This window comes from Acomys russatus, chromosome 32 (genome assembly GCF_903995435.1).
Source record: "Acomys russatus chromosome 32, mAcoRus1.1, whole genome shotgun sequence".
Lineage (NCBI taxonomy): Eukaryota > Metazoa > Chordata > Mammalia > Rodentia > Muridae > Acomys > Acomys russatus.
This window is the reverse complement of record NC_067168.1, coordinates 45,545,431-45,561,374: the sequence shown is the minus strand read 5'-3', so window position 1 is coordinate 45,561,374 and position 15,944 is coordinate 45,545,431. Positions and strand designations below refer to the sequence as shown.

The following is a 15,944-nucleotide window of genomic DNA, read 5'->3' as shown; positions in this document are numbered from 1 at the left end:
CAGGCTGAGCAAGCTAGCAACCTGCATCTTTCCTTGGCCTCTGCATCAGCTCCTGCTCTGACTTCCTCCCATGATGAACAGTGACGTGGAAGTAAGGGCTAGCCAAACAAACCCCTCCTCCCTAACTTGCTTTTTGGTCATGGTGTCTCATCCCAGTAACACTAACCTTAGCAGAACAGCTATTAAACCTCCCCCATCCTCCGATAGGTCTAAGAAAAACCCCTCACCTCTGCCACGTGGGCCCTTGGCCCTCCACTGAGAGCACTGCCGTGACACCATGACGCTGTGAAGCCGTGATGTCTGTGTCTGGTTCATGAGCTCCCGCCATGATACTATCTCTCCATCTGTCCTTCTAATCAATTCCATAGTCCCAACAATCCATTTCAGGGTCCCCTGAACCCCATGGGAGGCCATGGGGGCCAAAACAGGGCATTGACCTCCTGGAGCTGGCAGGTGGATGCTGGGAATTGAACCTGGGTCTTCTAGCAAGAATGGTACGTGCTGTTAACTGCTGAGCCGTCTCTCTAGCTCTCCCCGGTTCCTAATGATCTTTCAGGCCCGGGCGGCTTCACTTACCCAGCAGATCAATGAAGCCTGGGCTCTGGAATGTGGCAGTGAGCAAAACAGGGTTCATATCAAACTGGAGAGGAATTTTAACCCAGCAGCACGGCTACTCTGGTTGGAGTGCGGGCACACCTTTAGTCCCAGGAGACAGAGGCAAGCAGATCTCTGAGTTCAAGGCCAGCCTGGGACAGAGCAAGTTTCAGGTAAAGAAAAGCTTAGGTCCAGGCGTTGTGGCACAGCCTTTAATCCCAGCACTCAGGAGACGGAGCCCAGACCGTGATGAGAGGCAGGACCACACCCTGAGCAGGACTGTGTGCACCTCCAGGGCTCCGCATACCGCTTGCCATCTATTTAAACCCAGGCCTCGTGTCAGGACCCTAAAAGTGGAAGTGGGAGTCTCTAGACCCCTTTAATTGTTCCTCTTCACAACGTTGACACATTAATCAAACCTCTGCTTTTCACTATGGCTTTTCTCTGCTTTAAAATAGCTATGGGGGAGTGGGTGTGGGTGATGGGAGCCAAGCCCAAGTTCTCTTGCAAGAGCATCCGTGTTCTCAGCTACTAAGCCACCTCTCCAGCACCATGGCTTATTTAACTGGCATGTTTGGGAGGGGTGGCTGAGCAAGTGGGCACATGGCTGCACACTGAGAGAAATGAACTCCCAACTCGGCAGCCGGTGGTACAGCTAGTCAGTGAACAGCAGGTGGCGATAGAGCACAAGAAAGCCAACTCCTCACCCTACCGGTACCCTTAGTTGGCCTGGACTCACTTTGTAGAGCAGGCTAGCCTCAAGTTCACAGACACCCGCCTGCCTCTGCCGCCGGATTGCCGGCCCCAACTCCTTTTAACATGTATAGAATTGGAAGCAGCAAACAGATCGCTTACTCCTCGTTTTATAGCAGTTATCTGTTGTTTGTTTGGTTACGTTAGTAAGAATCATCTTTTAGGTATGCAAAAGGAGTCGACCGGTTACATAAGGGCTTCGAGCGTGGGCAGGCAGGAGAGACGGCCTGTTTTGTCCCATCCCCGTCTTACCCATGGCCCCCTGAAGTTCAGAGAGCTTAGCTTAGGTCAGCTGGAAGTGATGCAGCCGGGAGGCACTTGGCTATGTCCCATCAGAAAAGCTTGGTGTGAGCCAAGCGTGGCGGTGCATGCCTGTAACCCCAGCCCTCAGGGTGACAGAGGCAAGAGGATCTCTGTGAGTTCCAGGACAGCTTGGTCTACACAACGAGTTCCAGGACAGCCAGGGCTACACAGAGAAACCCTGCCTTGAAACAAAACAAAACAAAACAAAAAGCATCTGAGCAGGAGACAAAGAAAGGAATCCTGGAAGCTTACAGTCTGGTAAAATGTCCAGGGGAGGCCCCCTCCACCCCCCACTCCCTCCCACTCCCCCACCCCCAGCCTCACCCCCGGCCCCCCTTCACCCGCACCCCATACCCCCACCCTCCGCTTTGTTCAACTCTCACACACATTGCAGACTTGTCTGTGGTGCTGCACACAGGGCCGTCTGCTTGCAGGGTCCTATCAGAGAAGTGCAGAGACTATGAAGAAGGCAGTGGCCTTGCTGGCCTTGGTAATACCCTACTCTAAGACTCCAGTTTGGCAACCTCTTGCCATAACAATAATTATTTTTATTTTTTCCTTAAATTTTTTTTTTTGTTTGTACCCCAGGCTGGTCTCAATCTTGCTTTGAAGAAATATTATTGGTCCACACATGATGACTCTCGCCTATAATCCTAGTGCTCCAGAGGCAGACGTACATGGAGCTCTCTGTGAGTTCAAGGCTATCCTGGGCTACACAGTGAGTTCCAGGACAACCAGAGCTATGTAGAGAAAGCCTGTCTTAAGCCGCCCCCCCCAAAAGAGGTATTATTGGACATGAAGGGGATTTCATAGTAACAAAAGAAGCTATTTAAGAAATATAATCCTTTATTTGTGTATATCCAATAACGGCTTCAAAGTATACAGTAAAAATAAACACGAATTAAAATGGAAAGTGAATAAGCCATAACCAAAGTTGGATATTTTTATGTACTTCTCCCAGTGACTCATAGAAAAAAACAACCAGAAAAAACAATCAAGGATTCAGTCTGCATGGTCAGCCTATATGGCGGCTCAAAGGTGAAGGTGCCTGAATTCTATCCCTGAGACCCACACGGCGGAAGGAACGTGCCAACTCTTGTGAGTTGTCTCCCACCCTGCCCTCCACATTCATAATCAATAATTTTTTAAGTAATAACTGTTTTTAAAAAATGAAGACTACAGAAGTCTTGGTGGAGAGAAACTTCTTCATTGACATGTCAGTGGCAGTTGCTCATGTTCCTGCAAATAGCCCTTCACCCAGGTACCGCTCTAGGCAACCCTTCCTAAACTCGCTGATTCACAAAAACAACAAGAAAGGAAGCAGGAAGGAAAAAAAAAAAAAAAAACAGAGAAAGAGAGCGAGGATGAAGAAGCTTTGAGCAATGTGATGAGCCCCCTGCAGAAGCCACCTGGTACCTTCATGTGTAAATGGAAACGGTATCTTGCATCATAAAATAATTCTTGATAAATGTCAAAGTAATGAAACCCTATGTGCATGGTCAATGAGAAGGATGTAAGGAGACGCTGGGTGGGTTTTGTGGTGTTTGGATGAGAAGGGCCCCAGAGGCTCATATATTTGCTTAGTCCCCAGTTGGTGAGCTGTTCGGAAAGGATTAGAAGGTGTGGCCTTGTTGAAGGGGGTGTGCCACTGGAGGTGGGCTCTGAGGTTTCAAAAGCTCACTCCAGGCCCAACAAGCTCTCTCTCTCTCTCTCTCTCTCTCTCTCTCTCTCTCTCTCTCTCTCTCTCTCTCTCTCTCTCTGCCTGCTGCCTGTGGGTCAGGATGTAAAGCTCTCAGATACCTCTCCAGCACTGTTCCTCCATGCCTGCCACCCTGCTCTCTACCATAATGGTCATGGACTCATGTAAGCAAGCCCCCAATTAAATGCTTTCGTTTATGACTTCCTTTGGCTACAGTGTCTCTTCACAGCAATACAACAGTGACTAAGACGGGTTGAAGACAGTGCCTCAAGACTTCTGGCTAAGATCAAACTTAACTTTGTAAAAATGCACCCCCATTTTACATTGAGAGGGGACTTTGTAGCATTAAGTGGATATTTAGGTAACAAAAGATTTCACTCCAGGGAGCCCATAGAAAATGAAGCCCAAAGAAAGGAAGTGAGATGCAAATAAAAACAGAAGATGGTGAGTAGAGAAGGCGGGAATTCAGCGAGGCCAAAGGCTGATCTAGGAGAGACAGAGAGAAAGCCACAAATGATCAGTATTGGGACTGGAAAGGGAAATCCTCAGACTAAAAAAAGATTGTCCAACAAAATTAACTATGACGATTTCATGCTCATGCGTTAGTGAACTTGAACAGAACAGCAGAATTCCTTACACATCACAAGCTGTTAAATTAAACCCAGGCCTTCGTAAGATGTACCCTGGATGGGCTTCTTAATAAGCTGTATCAAACCTTCAAAGAGAAACCTTTACACAAGCCATTTCATAAAATAGATTTTATTTTACATGTATAGGTGTTTTGCCTGAAGTTATATATCCCCACTATATGTGTGCCTAGTGCCAGGAGAGATCAGAAGAGGACACCAGATCCCCTGAAACTAACTGGATTTACAGATGGTTTGAACCACCATATGGGTGCTGAGAACTGAACCCAGGTCCTCTGTAAGGGCAGAGCCATCTCTCCAGCTCCTGAGAATAGATTTTAAAGGGAATATTTTTCAGTGTGTGTTAGGAAACCAAACCTGGCCAGACAAGAGAAAACTATAAGACATCATCTCTCATGAACACAGGCACAAAAATCCCAAAACTGAGAGGTCACTATTTTTTAAGGAAGGAAAACAAAAAAACAAACAAACAAACAAAAAAAACAACAACGTATTTTATGTCTTTTTAAAGAAGGGTGGTGATACTCTGGCATTCAGGGACTGAGGCAGAAGGAATGAGAGTTCAAAGCCAGGCTGGGCTACATAGTGAGACTCCTCAGTCTTGGGAAACCAGAAGTGAATGGAAGAGGGGAAGTGAAGAAGGCTGCGAGGAGGGAGGCGATGCAGGGAGAGGGGCCGGCTGGCCATGCACACCTCCTTACAAGATGTAGTCCAGGGTCGAAGATTGGGAGGAACGCTGCTGCGAGGACGGCGGCCCTTCCCACACCCCCACGGGCACTTTTCTCCCGATGTAGAGGAAGATGTGGCTACAACTCTTTTGAAATATGTCCGCAAGGTGTTTCTTGAACTTCTCTCCAATGAGAGCATAGATGACCGGGTTCACGCAGCAGTGTGTAAAAGAGATGGCTTCTGTGACGTATGTGGCCAGGGCCAGCCTCTGCTTTGTGGCACACCCATTCAAGATGTGCATGTCATGCAGGGACGTGAGGAAGAGGACCACGTTGAACGGGACCCAGAAGAGTAAAGACGCAATGACTACAATTAGCACCAGCTTGATGGCTCTGGTCCTGTTGTGGTTCAGGCAGCCCCGCAGCTGGTGCAGGATTCTGGTGTAGCAGAACAGGAGGACGCTAAAGGGGAGCAGCAGACCCAGGATGTTTATCTCAAAGTGGGCAGAGAGCTTCCACCTCAGAGACTGCTCGTCGAAAAACGGGAAGCACTGGAGAACGCCATCCTCTAAGGACACTTGATAAAACACCATTAACGGGATGGTGGCCGTGATGGCGATCAGCCACACTGCCAGGCTCAGGGCTGTGCCCACTCTGGCCGTCCTCACTTTGATGGCGGAGACAGCATGGACGATAGCCAGGTACCTGTCCACACTCATGAGGGTTATGAAGAACATACTGCTGAAAAAGCCAAGGTAATAAAAGCCCGAGACCACCTTACACACTGCGGTCCCAAACACCCACTGGTCCAGCAGGTAGTACGTCTGGAAGGGGAACGAGAAGACGAAGAGCAGGTCAGCCATGGCCAGGTTCAGGAGGTAGATGTCCGTAATGCTCCTCAGTTTCTTGCAGGCCACGAGGACCAAGATGACCAGGCTGTTTCCCAGAAGGCCCAGCACAAGCAAGATGCAGTACAAGATGGCCAGGTGCAGCGTGCTGCCTCTGAGAAGGAGCTCTGTGTCACAGGGGATGGTAAAGGCATCCGGGTAGTAGTCAGTGTTCGTGACGTTGGGCTCCAGGGTGTAATCCATCGAGGCGGGAGGGCCTGGTCAATGAGGCACGGGAGAGGACTGTGTTCAGACACTGACATCCTTAAACCCTCCCTTCTCTCCCTGGGGTGCTGATGTGAGGCTAGTGCTACCCCACCAAGCTTTTCTCCCTAAACCGTGCTTCCTTTACACGGGTCTCACTAGGTGGTTTGGGCTGGTCGGGAACTTGCTACATAGGCCAGGTTGGGCTTGAGCTCATGATCCTCCCGCCTCAGCTTCCCAAGTGCAGATGTTACAGGTATTACACCTTGCTCGGCTTCCCCCCCTCACTCATTTTAATTAATTAGTAAATTAATTTTGATATATTTTTTAAAAGATTTATTTATTATGTATTCAATGTATAGCCTGCATGTACACCTGTCCGCCAGAAGAGGGCACCAGATCTCATCATAGATGGCTGTGAGCCACCATGTGGTTGATTGGAATTGAACTCAGGACCTCTGGAAGAGCAGAGTCAGTGCTCTTAACTTCTGAGCCATCTCTCCAGCCCTAATTTTGATGTTTTTGAGATAGGTCTCAGCATGTAGCCCTAGCTGTCCTGGAACTTACTATGTTGACCAGGCTGACCTCAAACTCATAGAGATCCACCTGCCCCTGCTTCCCAAGTGCTGGGATTAAAGGCGTGTGCCACTATTCCTGGCTTCTCTTTCATTTTATGTATCCCTAAACAATATACAAGCCAAATGTGGTGGTACACAGCACTATCCCCAGCACTTGGGAGGCAAAGAAGGGTGAATTTCTGAGTTCGAGGATAGCTTGGTCTACAGAGTGAGAGAAACCCTGTCTCAACAAACAAAATATATATGTATATATAATATACAACATATTCATTCCTAAGTTACATAAATAATGTCTCATTTTATATTTTGCTTTAGATGTATCCCATGATATTCATAAATTTAGTTCATTCATTCATTGCTTTCATAACCCTAGAAACAATTTAAAATGCATAGAAATAATGATCCTAATTACACTAAAAATGACAAGCACCAGGTTCACTGGAAGTAAGCTCAAGGAAGGCTGGATTCAGTCATCAAAAACCAGGGCTGGCTGGGCATGGTGGTGCTGCACGCCCTTAACCCCAGCACTTGAGAGGCAGAGACAGGCAGATCGCTGTGAGTTCAAGACCAGCCTGGTCTACAAAGCGAGTCCAGGACGGCCAGCAGAGATATAACATAGAGAAACCCTATCTCGAAAAACCCAAGCACAAACCAACCAACCAAACAAACAGAAAAAGCAGGGCTGAAGAGAGAGCTCAGTAGGTAATGGGCTCCCTGAGCAAGCATGGAGACCTCAGTTCAACCCCCAAACCCACGTGTGGTGGTGTGAACTTGCTATCCCTGCTGGGGAGGCAGAGACAGGTAGGTCTCCATGGTTCTGGCCAGCCTGGTCTGCTTGGTGAGCAGAGCAAAGCCAAGGAGAGAGCAACTGAAGGACAGTACCAAGGCTGACCTCTGACCTCCTCCACATGCACACATGCACGCATGTGCACATACTCAGACACATACAAAACAAAATAATATAAAATGAAACATTATAGGGCCTGGCAGGGGGCGTAGCTTGCTTGTAGAACACATGCTTAACCTGCACAAGATCCCTAGGTCCCATCCCAACACCCACACACACAGGAAGATTTCTATGTAGAAAGAAACACCCCAGGAGGACCTCTTTTTCCACTCTTGTGGGAGCTTTCCCTACCTCTTGTGTCCTGGAGAGCAAGGGACATGCTCCTGTCAGCCACGGAGAGACACACTAGTGTGGGCTCAGGTTTGAAGATATTAAAAAAAAAAAAAAAATCTCGAAAGTATGAGCCTTCCCCTGACCTCTCTGTAAGGAGATAAAAGAGCCCTGACCCGCCCCCCCCCCAACGACCCTCCCTCCTACCCAGCCCCCTACCCCCGGCCCCGCGAGGGTGCATCTCAGCAGGTACCTGAGCGGCTTTCTTTCCTCCGAGGCTTCAGCGCTGCCAACTCCTCCGAGGCATGCCTATGTTGTGCCGACTCCCTTTTCTTCACTTATATACGTTGCTTCAGCCAATCCAAAGGATGGAAACGGGACAGTCAGACCCACCTCTGACTTCACAGTCCCAGCCCCTCTGCTTTCAGACAGTCTGGGTCCCGCCTCCAGAGCGCAGGCACGCTGTGCCACAGAGCCCCTCTTTACTCTCGCGCTTCCGAAGACTCTGCCCTCAGATCTGGGGCAGCAAGAAGAAGGGATCACTCCTCAGAATGATGGTCTAGCAGCGAATCTGTCCACCTGCTCTTGATTCCTCTTTTGTTTGTTTTGTTTAAGCTAAGAGTTTCTCTGTGTAGCCCTGGCTGTCTTAGACCTCACTCTGTAGACCAGCCTGGCCTCGAACTCAGAGATCCAACTGCCTCTGCCTCCTGAGTGCTGGGATTAAAGGCATGTGTCACCATGTCCGGTGCAAGTCTTGTTCTTAATGTGTCTCTTACCATCCGTTCTGCTGTTTTGAGATAGTCTCTCAGTGGCTAGGCTGGCTGAGCAGTGAGCTCTAGGGCACTCTGAACTCTGCCTCCCTGAGAGCTAGCACTGAAGGAGTGTGCACCACCATGCCGGGGGTAGCGAGTTTATCACTTAGAAGCATCTTCCAGCACCTCAGTACATACCATGCAGTTCTCCTCACCATGAGGCTTTAACTGAGCGTGGGGAAAACCCAGCCTTTAGCGCAGACAGTAAAGCATGAGATAAGAAAATGTCAGTGTTGAGCTGATAGTGAACCCTGGACTCTCAGGTGCTCTGATGCTTCTGTTGGTGGTGGAAACCTTCCTAGTCCAGCAGGACCACTCTCCCCTCAGCCTGTGTGCTAGTCCCCTTCAGAGGCTGTGACATAGTGACAACGGCTTAGAGCGATCTTTGTTCTGCAGCCCTGAGGATGGGATGGCTATCTCCTACCAGCATGTCCTTTCCCAGGGAGCTCCCAGGTGCTGCCCAGCGACCTTGGGCTGCTGGCCATTCCCCCCCATCTCGGTCTCCATCTTCACATGTCCTTCTTGGTGTGTCTGTGGCCAGTCTCTTCCATAAGCACTGTGACTACAATTGGGGACCACCCAGATAATCCACATAACCCCTCAATCCTTTTTTTATTCATCCTCTTTTTTCCCTCTTCCTCTCTTTAGATTTTATTTATTTATTTATTTATTTTTAAAATATTTATTTATGTATTTATTATGTATACAGTGCTCTGCCTACTTGTACACCTGCAGGCCAGAGAAGGACATCAGATCACACTACAGATGGTTGTGAGCCACCGTGTGGTTGCTGGGAATTGAACTCAGGACCTCTGGAGGAGCAGCCAGTGCTCTTAACCACTGAGCCACCTCTCCAGCCCTTATTTATTTATTTTAAGTATGAGTGCTCTGTCTGCATGTACACCTGCACGCCAGAAGAAGGCATCAGATTCCAGTATAGATGGTTGTGAGCCACCATGTGATTGCTGAGAATTGAACTCGAGACCTCTGGAACTCAAGAGATGGTTGAGCCATCTCCCCAACCCATAATCTCTCAATCTTAAGACCATTGACTGAATCACACTTTCAAAGACCTCCCTACATAGACTGCTAGGCTGGCCTGGAACTCTTTTAAGATTTTTCTTTGTTTGTTTTTTAAATTTATCATGTATAGTGCTTTGACTGCATGTATGCCCACGTAATAGAAGAAAGCACCAGATTTCATTATAGATGGTTGCTAGGAATTGAATTCAGGACCTTTGAAAGAGCAGCCAGTGCTCTTAGCCTCTGAGCCAATTCTCCAGCCCCCGGGAACTTTTTATGTAGACTAAGCTGTCCTGGAACTCTTTATGTAGACTAGGCTGGCTTGAAACTCACAGAGATCTGCCAGACTCTGCCTCCTGAATAGTGACATTATTAAAGACAGATTAAAGTCACCACGCCAGCAGTGTGTTCTCTCTTTACTTGCGTGTATCTGTGCATATGCACACACATCCAAGTACCCTTGGAGGAGAGGAGAAGGGTGTCGCCTGGAGCTGAGTTACAGGAAGCTGTGAGCCTCCAGACTTGGTCCTCTACAAGAGCCATGCACAGTCTCAATGACTGAGCCATCTCTCCAGCACCTTTCTCTTAAAAATTTTTTTTCTTGGACTGGAGAAATGGCTCAGTGGTTAAGGGTACCGCCTGCTCTTCCAGAGGTCCGAGTTCAATTCCCAGCAACCACATGGTGGCTCACAACCATCTATAATGTTATCTGATGCCCTCTTCTGCAGATAAAGCACTCATATGCAATAAATAAATCTTTAAAATTTTTTTTCTTTATTTTTAAGGAATTGATTGTAAAGGCAAAGCCATAATTAGCTCCCACATCAGTGGCACATCCCATGGTGCATTCTGTCGCCCAGAAATGCAGGTGAACTACAATGCTGGATTGGCTCTGCCAGAGGGTAGCCTCACACGTCACTGCGCTAGGTTCCCAGGGTTCCCAGCCTTTCACCTCAGGACGAAGCAGATCCAACTGAACACTGTCCCGCTTCTCTCCAAATGGTGAGACTTAAAAGATTGTACGTAACCCCAAGCACATACAGAACGATTACCATTTCAGACACTTGTATAGTATGGGGGAGGAAATGGCCTCGGCCTCCCGGTGTGCTCTTTCTCCTCTGACACACTGACTGTCTCATTCTGAGTGTTCAGTTCCACAGAAATGAAATTAATCACTCGAGTAACACAGCAGGTCAGGGAGAGGGTTGAGTAGTCAACGTGCATTGCTGAGCTAGTGTGAGGACGTCAGTTTGGATTTCCACAATCCACATAAAGACCCGAGCACAGATCCACGTAAAGGCCCCAGCACAGAGCATCTGTCCGCAATCCCAGCCTGCGCAGGAGGCAGGCCGAAGGATTCTGGCTGAACCAGCAAGCCCCAGGTTCGGCAAAAGTCTCTTTCTTAAAGGAGGGGTGGAAATTGAGTGAGAAATACACTTCACATCAACTCTGGCTTCCACATGCATGTGCACACACGTGCCCACCCATGCACACACATGAATTCAAGGGTGTGTACACACACACACACAAAATCATACAGCTATTTGTTAGTAGTGCCAGAGCCAGTGTGGAGTCTTCTGAAGCACAGCCCAGGGTGCCCCTGTCATTAACCTGCATTAAAACTTGTCACATGATAAGCAGCAAGAAAAGACGGATGACACTGGGGAAAAGCCTTTTAGGATTGTCTATTATGAAAGTTCTCAGAACTGGTTTATGCCAACCCTGGTGAAAAATACGTAAAGGGGCTGGAGATCATAGTAGGCTGCTTTTCCAAAGGACCTGGGCTCAACTCCCAGCACCCACATGGCTGCTTATGACCGTCTTTCATTCCAGTCCAGAAGATGCGATCCCCTTCTCGGGTGTGCACCAGGCGTGCAAGTAGTACACAGTCAAGCATGCAGGCAAAACACCTGTTCACATGAAATAAGTCTTGGGGATATCTGAGGAAGAAGGATGGACAAAAAAAAAAAAAAGAGGGAATGAATGAATAAATGAATAAGCCATGAGGTTGTGGAGGAAGGAATCTCACTCCCTCTCCCTCCCCCGTCCTCCTCCCCCCACCCCACCCCCCGCCCCAGGCCACAGAACTCCTGACACAGGTAGGAGGGACGGCTCAGCACTCTGAAACCACAAAGACCAGGGTTTGGCTGCCAGCAGCTGAGTAATGAGCTGATGTTCCTGCAAAGCTTCTACCCCAGCTCAAAGAGGAGCAAAGACAAGCAGATTTCTGGGCTCGCTGGAGTCCATCCCGCCACAGGACCACAAGTTCTGGGTTCTGAGAGACCCTGCCTCAGAGGAAGAGGAGGAGAGTGATAGAAGACACTTGATAGCCTCTCCTGACCTCTACACCATCACTCAAATGAGCAAACACACACACACACACACACACACACACACAAATAAAATATTTTTTAACTATTTATTTTTACTTCATGTGCATTTGTGGTTTGCCTGCATGTATGTCTGTGTGAGGGTGTCAGATCTTGGAATTGCAGACAGCTGTGAACAGCTGCCATGTAGGTGCTGGGAACTGAACCCAGGTCCTTCAGAAGAGCAGTCAGTGATCTTAACCTCTGAGCCATCTCTCCAACCCACAAATAAAAACTTTTTTTTTTTTTAAAGATTTATTTATTTATTTACTATGTATACAGTGTTCTGTCTGCATGCACACCTGCAGACCAGAAGAGGGCACCAGATCTCACTATAGATGGTTGTGAGGCACCATGTGATTGTTGGAAATTGAACTCAGGACCTCTGGAAGAGCAGCCAGTGCTCTTACCCTCTGAGCCATCTCTCCAACCCACAAATAAAATCTTTTAAAAGGAGGTTTGTTTTTATTTTTACCTATAGATTTGTGTATATGAGTGGCACATATGTGCAGTGCCCACAGAAGCCAGAAGAGGGCACAGGGTCCCCTGGAGCTGGAGTTACAGCCGTTATGAGCCACCATCTGAGTGCCGGGAACTGAACTTGGGGCCTCTCCAAGAGCAGCAAGCCTTCTTAATCGCTGACTCTTCTCTGTAGCCTTAAATAAAAATGAACCTCGACAGCAAACCATTGCCTACACCGCTCCTCACACAGTGCCCCCCGCCCCTGCAGCCTTACACAGGAAACACCCCTAGAACGTCTGCCCATCAGCCATGGGTTCAGCCTCGGCCTGGCCCCACCATCAGTGTGGATCCTTGGGGCCACAGTTGCTGTTTCAAAGTGTCTTACGTAAGCATCACTTTTGTGTTCCAGGATTTTCCAAGCTTCAGCCTCGCTGTATAAACTGGCACTGCCTACGGATGGTGTCGCACATTGGAACATGTGGCTCTTCTCAGATCGGCACCCTTTTCCTTTGGCGAATGCCTTTCTGCTATTTACATAACACACCCCTTCCCAACTCTAAAGCCATTGAGCATTTGCTTACCCGAATTTGTGGGCAGAAATCTTTATTTTAACGAAGGCTCATACAGAGGAAAATCAATAAGCTATAACTAAAAGCTCACGTGCTATCAATAGCAAGACCAACCTTTCAGAAAAGCTTGTGCCATCCAGTTAATTTAATTTCCCACATAAGTGACCAAGGAGCTGAAGTAATGCCTGGGGAACAGCTGTTTACAGAGCATTGCCACACACCACGGAGATACAGCCACAAGACTACAAGGCTGAAAGTGAAAGTCATGGTTAATGGCGGAATACTTGTATTTGGATGCTTTCCCAATAGACCTATAAACACACTATGCACAAGGAAAACTGATCACATCTCTCACCTTTGAGGCGGAGCATAGGAGCATAACGGACTTTACTGGGGGTACCTGGTACCCCTACTTCATGGACCTGGATAGGAACTGAAGAGGGGAGCTTTTGACACTCACTTATTCCCAAGATTCATCTTCTGTTTTAGTTTTACTTGTGTCACCATGATGTAACAGGTTGACAAAAGGCAGCCCAAGGGACTGCTGCTGTGACTGCTCTACTGCTGTGACCACTGTGGTTGTCATAAGGAAGTCAGTCGAGGATTTGCTCACAGCTTCCGAGGGTTAGCCCATGACCACAGCTTCCAAAGGTTAGCCCATGACCACAGCTTCCAAAGGTTAGCCCATGACCACAGCTTCCAAAGGTTAGCCCATGACCATCATGGCAGGAAATGTGGCAGGCGTGTACTGGAGGAAGCAGCTAGGGCCTTCAAGAAAGAGACTTATGCCTGGTGTGAGCTTCAGAAACCCCAGAGCCTGCCTCCATTGGGCTCCTCCCAACACCTCCTCCAGCAAGGCCACACCTTCTAATCCTTCCTACACAGTTCCACCAGCTGGGCACCAAGCATTCAAACAGATGAGCCTACGGGGCCACTGTCATCCAAACCACCACAAGGACCAGGAGGTTTGCTTGGCTTAGAATTCCAGCCATAGTCAGTCACTGGTGGGAAGCCACAGTCACAGGAGCGGAAAGCAATTAGTCACAGCACAGTCAGGAGCAGAGGAAGCACCTTTATGTACAGTGCTGGCTTGTGCTCAGCTAGCTTTCTCCTCTCTTATTCAGTCCAGGACTCGAAGCCCAGGGAATGGTGCCACCCACCGTGGGCTGTCTTTCTGTATCAACTAAGGCAACTAAGACAGTTCCCCACAGGCATGCCACAGGCCTCCCTGGTCTGGACAATCCCTCATAGAGACTCTGTCCAGGTGATTCCGGGTTGTATCACGTTGACAATAAAATTAGCCAGCACACAGCCCCTCTTTCTCTCCTGAAGGTTCCAAACACGTGATTAGAAAGAATAAAAGAGATGAAATTATATAGCTAGCCCTTAAGGAGTTGAACTGTTTTAGGATATTTGATCCCATTGTGAGCCCTGAGATTATGACCTATAAAAACCTGCCTTTTGTTTGGTGTGGCTCAGCTCTATCACACACCTTTAATCCAAGGGCCTCTGTACACAGGAATTAATAAAGTTAACCCTAGGTCAAGAGGTGGAGCAAGAAACCAGCTGACAGGGACTAAACAGAAGGATATTTAAGACAGAATGGAGAAGAAGAAGAAGAAGAAGAAAAAGAAGAAGAAGAAGAAGAAGAAGAAGAAGAAGAAGAAGAAGAAGAAGAAGAAGAAGAAGAAGAAGAAGAGCTTTTGAACTCTTTAGCTCTTTGGCTCTGGGACAGTTGGCTTTCTCCTCATGAGCTGGGCTATTGGCTGAGCTGGCAAGCTTTTGGCCTTGGGCTTTTGGCTTGTGGCCCTTTGGCTTTTTCCTTCTGGGAAGTGAGCTGGGTAGGAAGGTTTTTTTCCCTTTGGAACATATGAGGAGTAGGAAGGTCAGCTGGGAGCTTTCTCTGCCTCTCTGAGTTAGCATAGCAGGGTTTTACCCCAGCATCCGGCTCCTGAGTCTTCATTGTTAAAATTGAACAATTGGGATTTTGGGGTTTTTTTAAATAACAACATCATTGAACAATCAAGATCCTTTTTTATCACAAAATTCTAAAGGGGAGTAATGAATAGAGGAGAAGAACATTTCAAAGTCCCCCAAAAATCTTTATTGTAAAAAGTATCTAATTAAAGGCAGGCATGGTGATACATGCCTCTAATCCCTGCACTTGGGAAATATATATATTACATAGCCTAGGCTGTGTAGCTAGACTCTATCTAAACAAACAAACAAAATCAGATTAAGATGTCCTGCGTACCATGTTTGTGTCTGTATCAAGCATGTGGCACATCCCAGGGTGAAATGGGCACGGGTTTACAATAATCTCCACATCGTGGAATTGTCTGAAAGATGAGCCATCTCCTCTCAAGAGACCTAGAACCAAGTGTGTGTGTTAAGAATCGCACTCTAGAGCTGGGCGTAGTAGCGCAGGCCTTTAATCCCAGCACTCGGGAGGCAGAGGCAGGGGGATCACTGTGAGTTCGAGGCCAGCCTGGTCTCCAAAGTGAGTCCAGGACAGCCAAGGCTACACAGAGAAACCATATCTTAGAGGAAAAAACAAAAAACAAAAAAAAGAATTGCACTTTAAATTCTACCACTGAGGGGACCCTTGTTTCTTGCCTACATGCCCTCCCACTTGCTATAGGCAAAAGTCTTCCTTACGCTTCTAGAATGATCCAAAAGGGACAGTACACTGGAAGGAGTACACAGAGAGCCGTGATGTCTTCTTCTAGACTGACCAAGTGTTAATATTTTCATGATCTTGCTTCATCGTTTTCTCTATTTGCTGTGTAAACTTTTCTGAGTCATTTGAGAAAATTGACGGTCCCTCTGTGTTCTTTCTTTCCTAAATGAGGGACTACTGTAAAAAGCAAGGAGGCATTTATTTTCTGAAATTGTGGTGCCGCTATCAACACCAAAACAATTCACCATCAGGAGCTGGCGAGGTAGCACTGTGGTTAGGAGTACTGGCTGCTTTTCTAGAGGTCTTGAGTTCCCCCTCACAGTACCCTCAGGGTGGCTCACAACCGGCGGTAACTCCCACTCCTGGGGACCCCGCATCCTCTTCTGGCCTCCTTGGGTACCATGCAGACACATGCAGGCAAAGCATCCATCCATATACAGGAAATAAAATAAATGAGTTTAAAACTTAATGCCAGCCCAATAAATAACGTCAAAAAAAAAAAAAAGCACGTTTTCTAGTTTCACCAATTATTTCAGTAATGTTTTTCCCCCTGAGTTAGCATCCAGTCGCCAGCTGTGG

The 15,944-nt window shown here is 47.8% G+C and overlaps 1 protein-coding gene across 1 annotated transcript; it reads right to left on the bottom strand.

Annotated features, from left to right (window-relative positions):
• Positions 1–4,693: 4,693 nt before the first annotated feature.
• Positions 4,694–7,760, bottom strand: Ccr8 (C-C motif chemokine receptor 8). Its single transcript, XM_051140328.1, has 2 exons — positions 7,704–7,760; positions 4,694–5,769 (listed from the first exon to the last, which is right to left on the bottom strand). The coding sequence occupies exon 2, from the start codon at positions 5,753–5,755 to the stop codon at positions 4,694–4,696; it is 1,062 nt and encodes a 353-aa protein (XP_050996285.1). The 5' UTR covers positions 5,756–5,769; positions 7,704–7,760.
• Between the last annotated feature and the right edge of the window lie 8,184 nt (positions 7,761–15,944).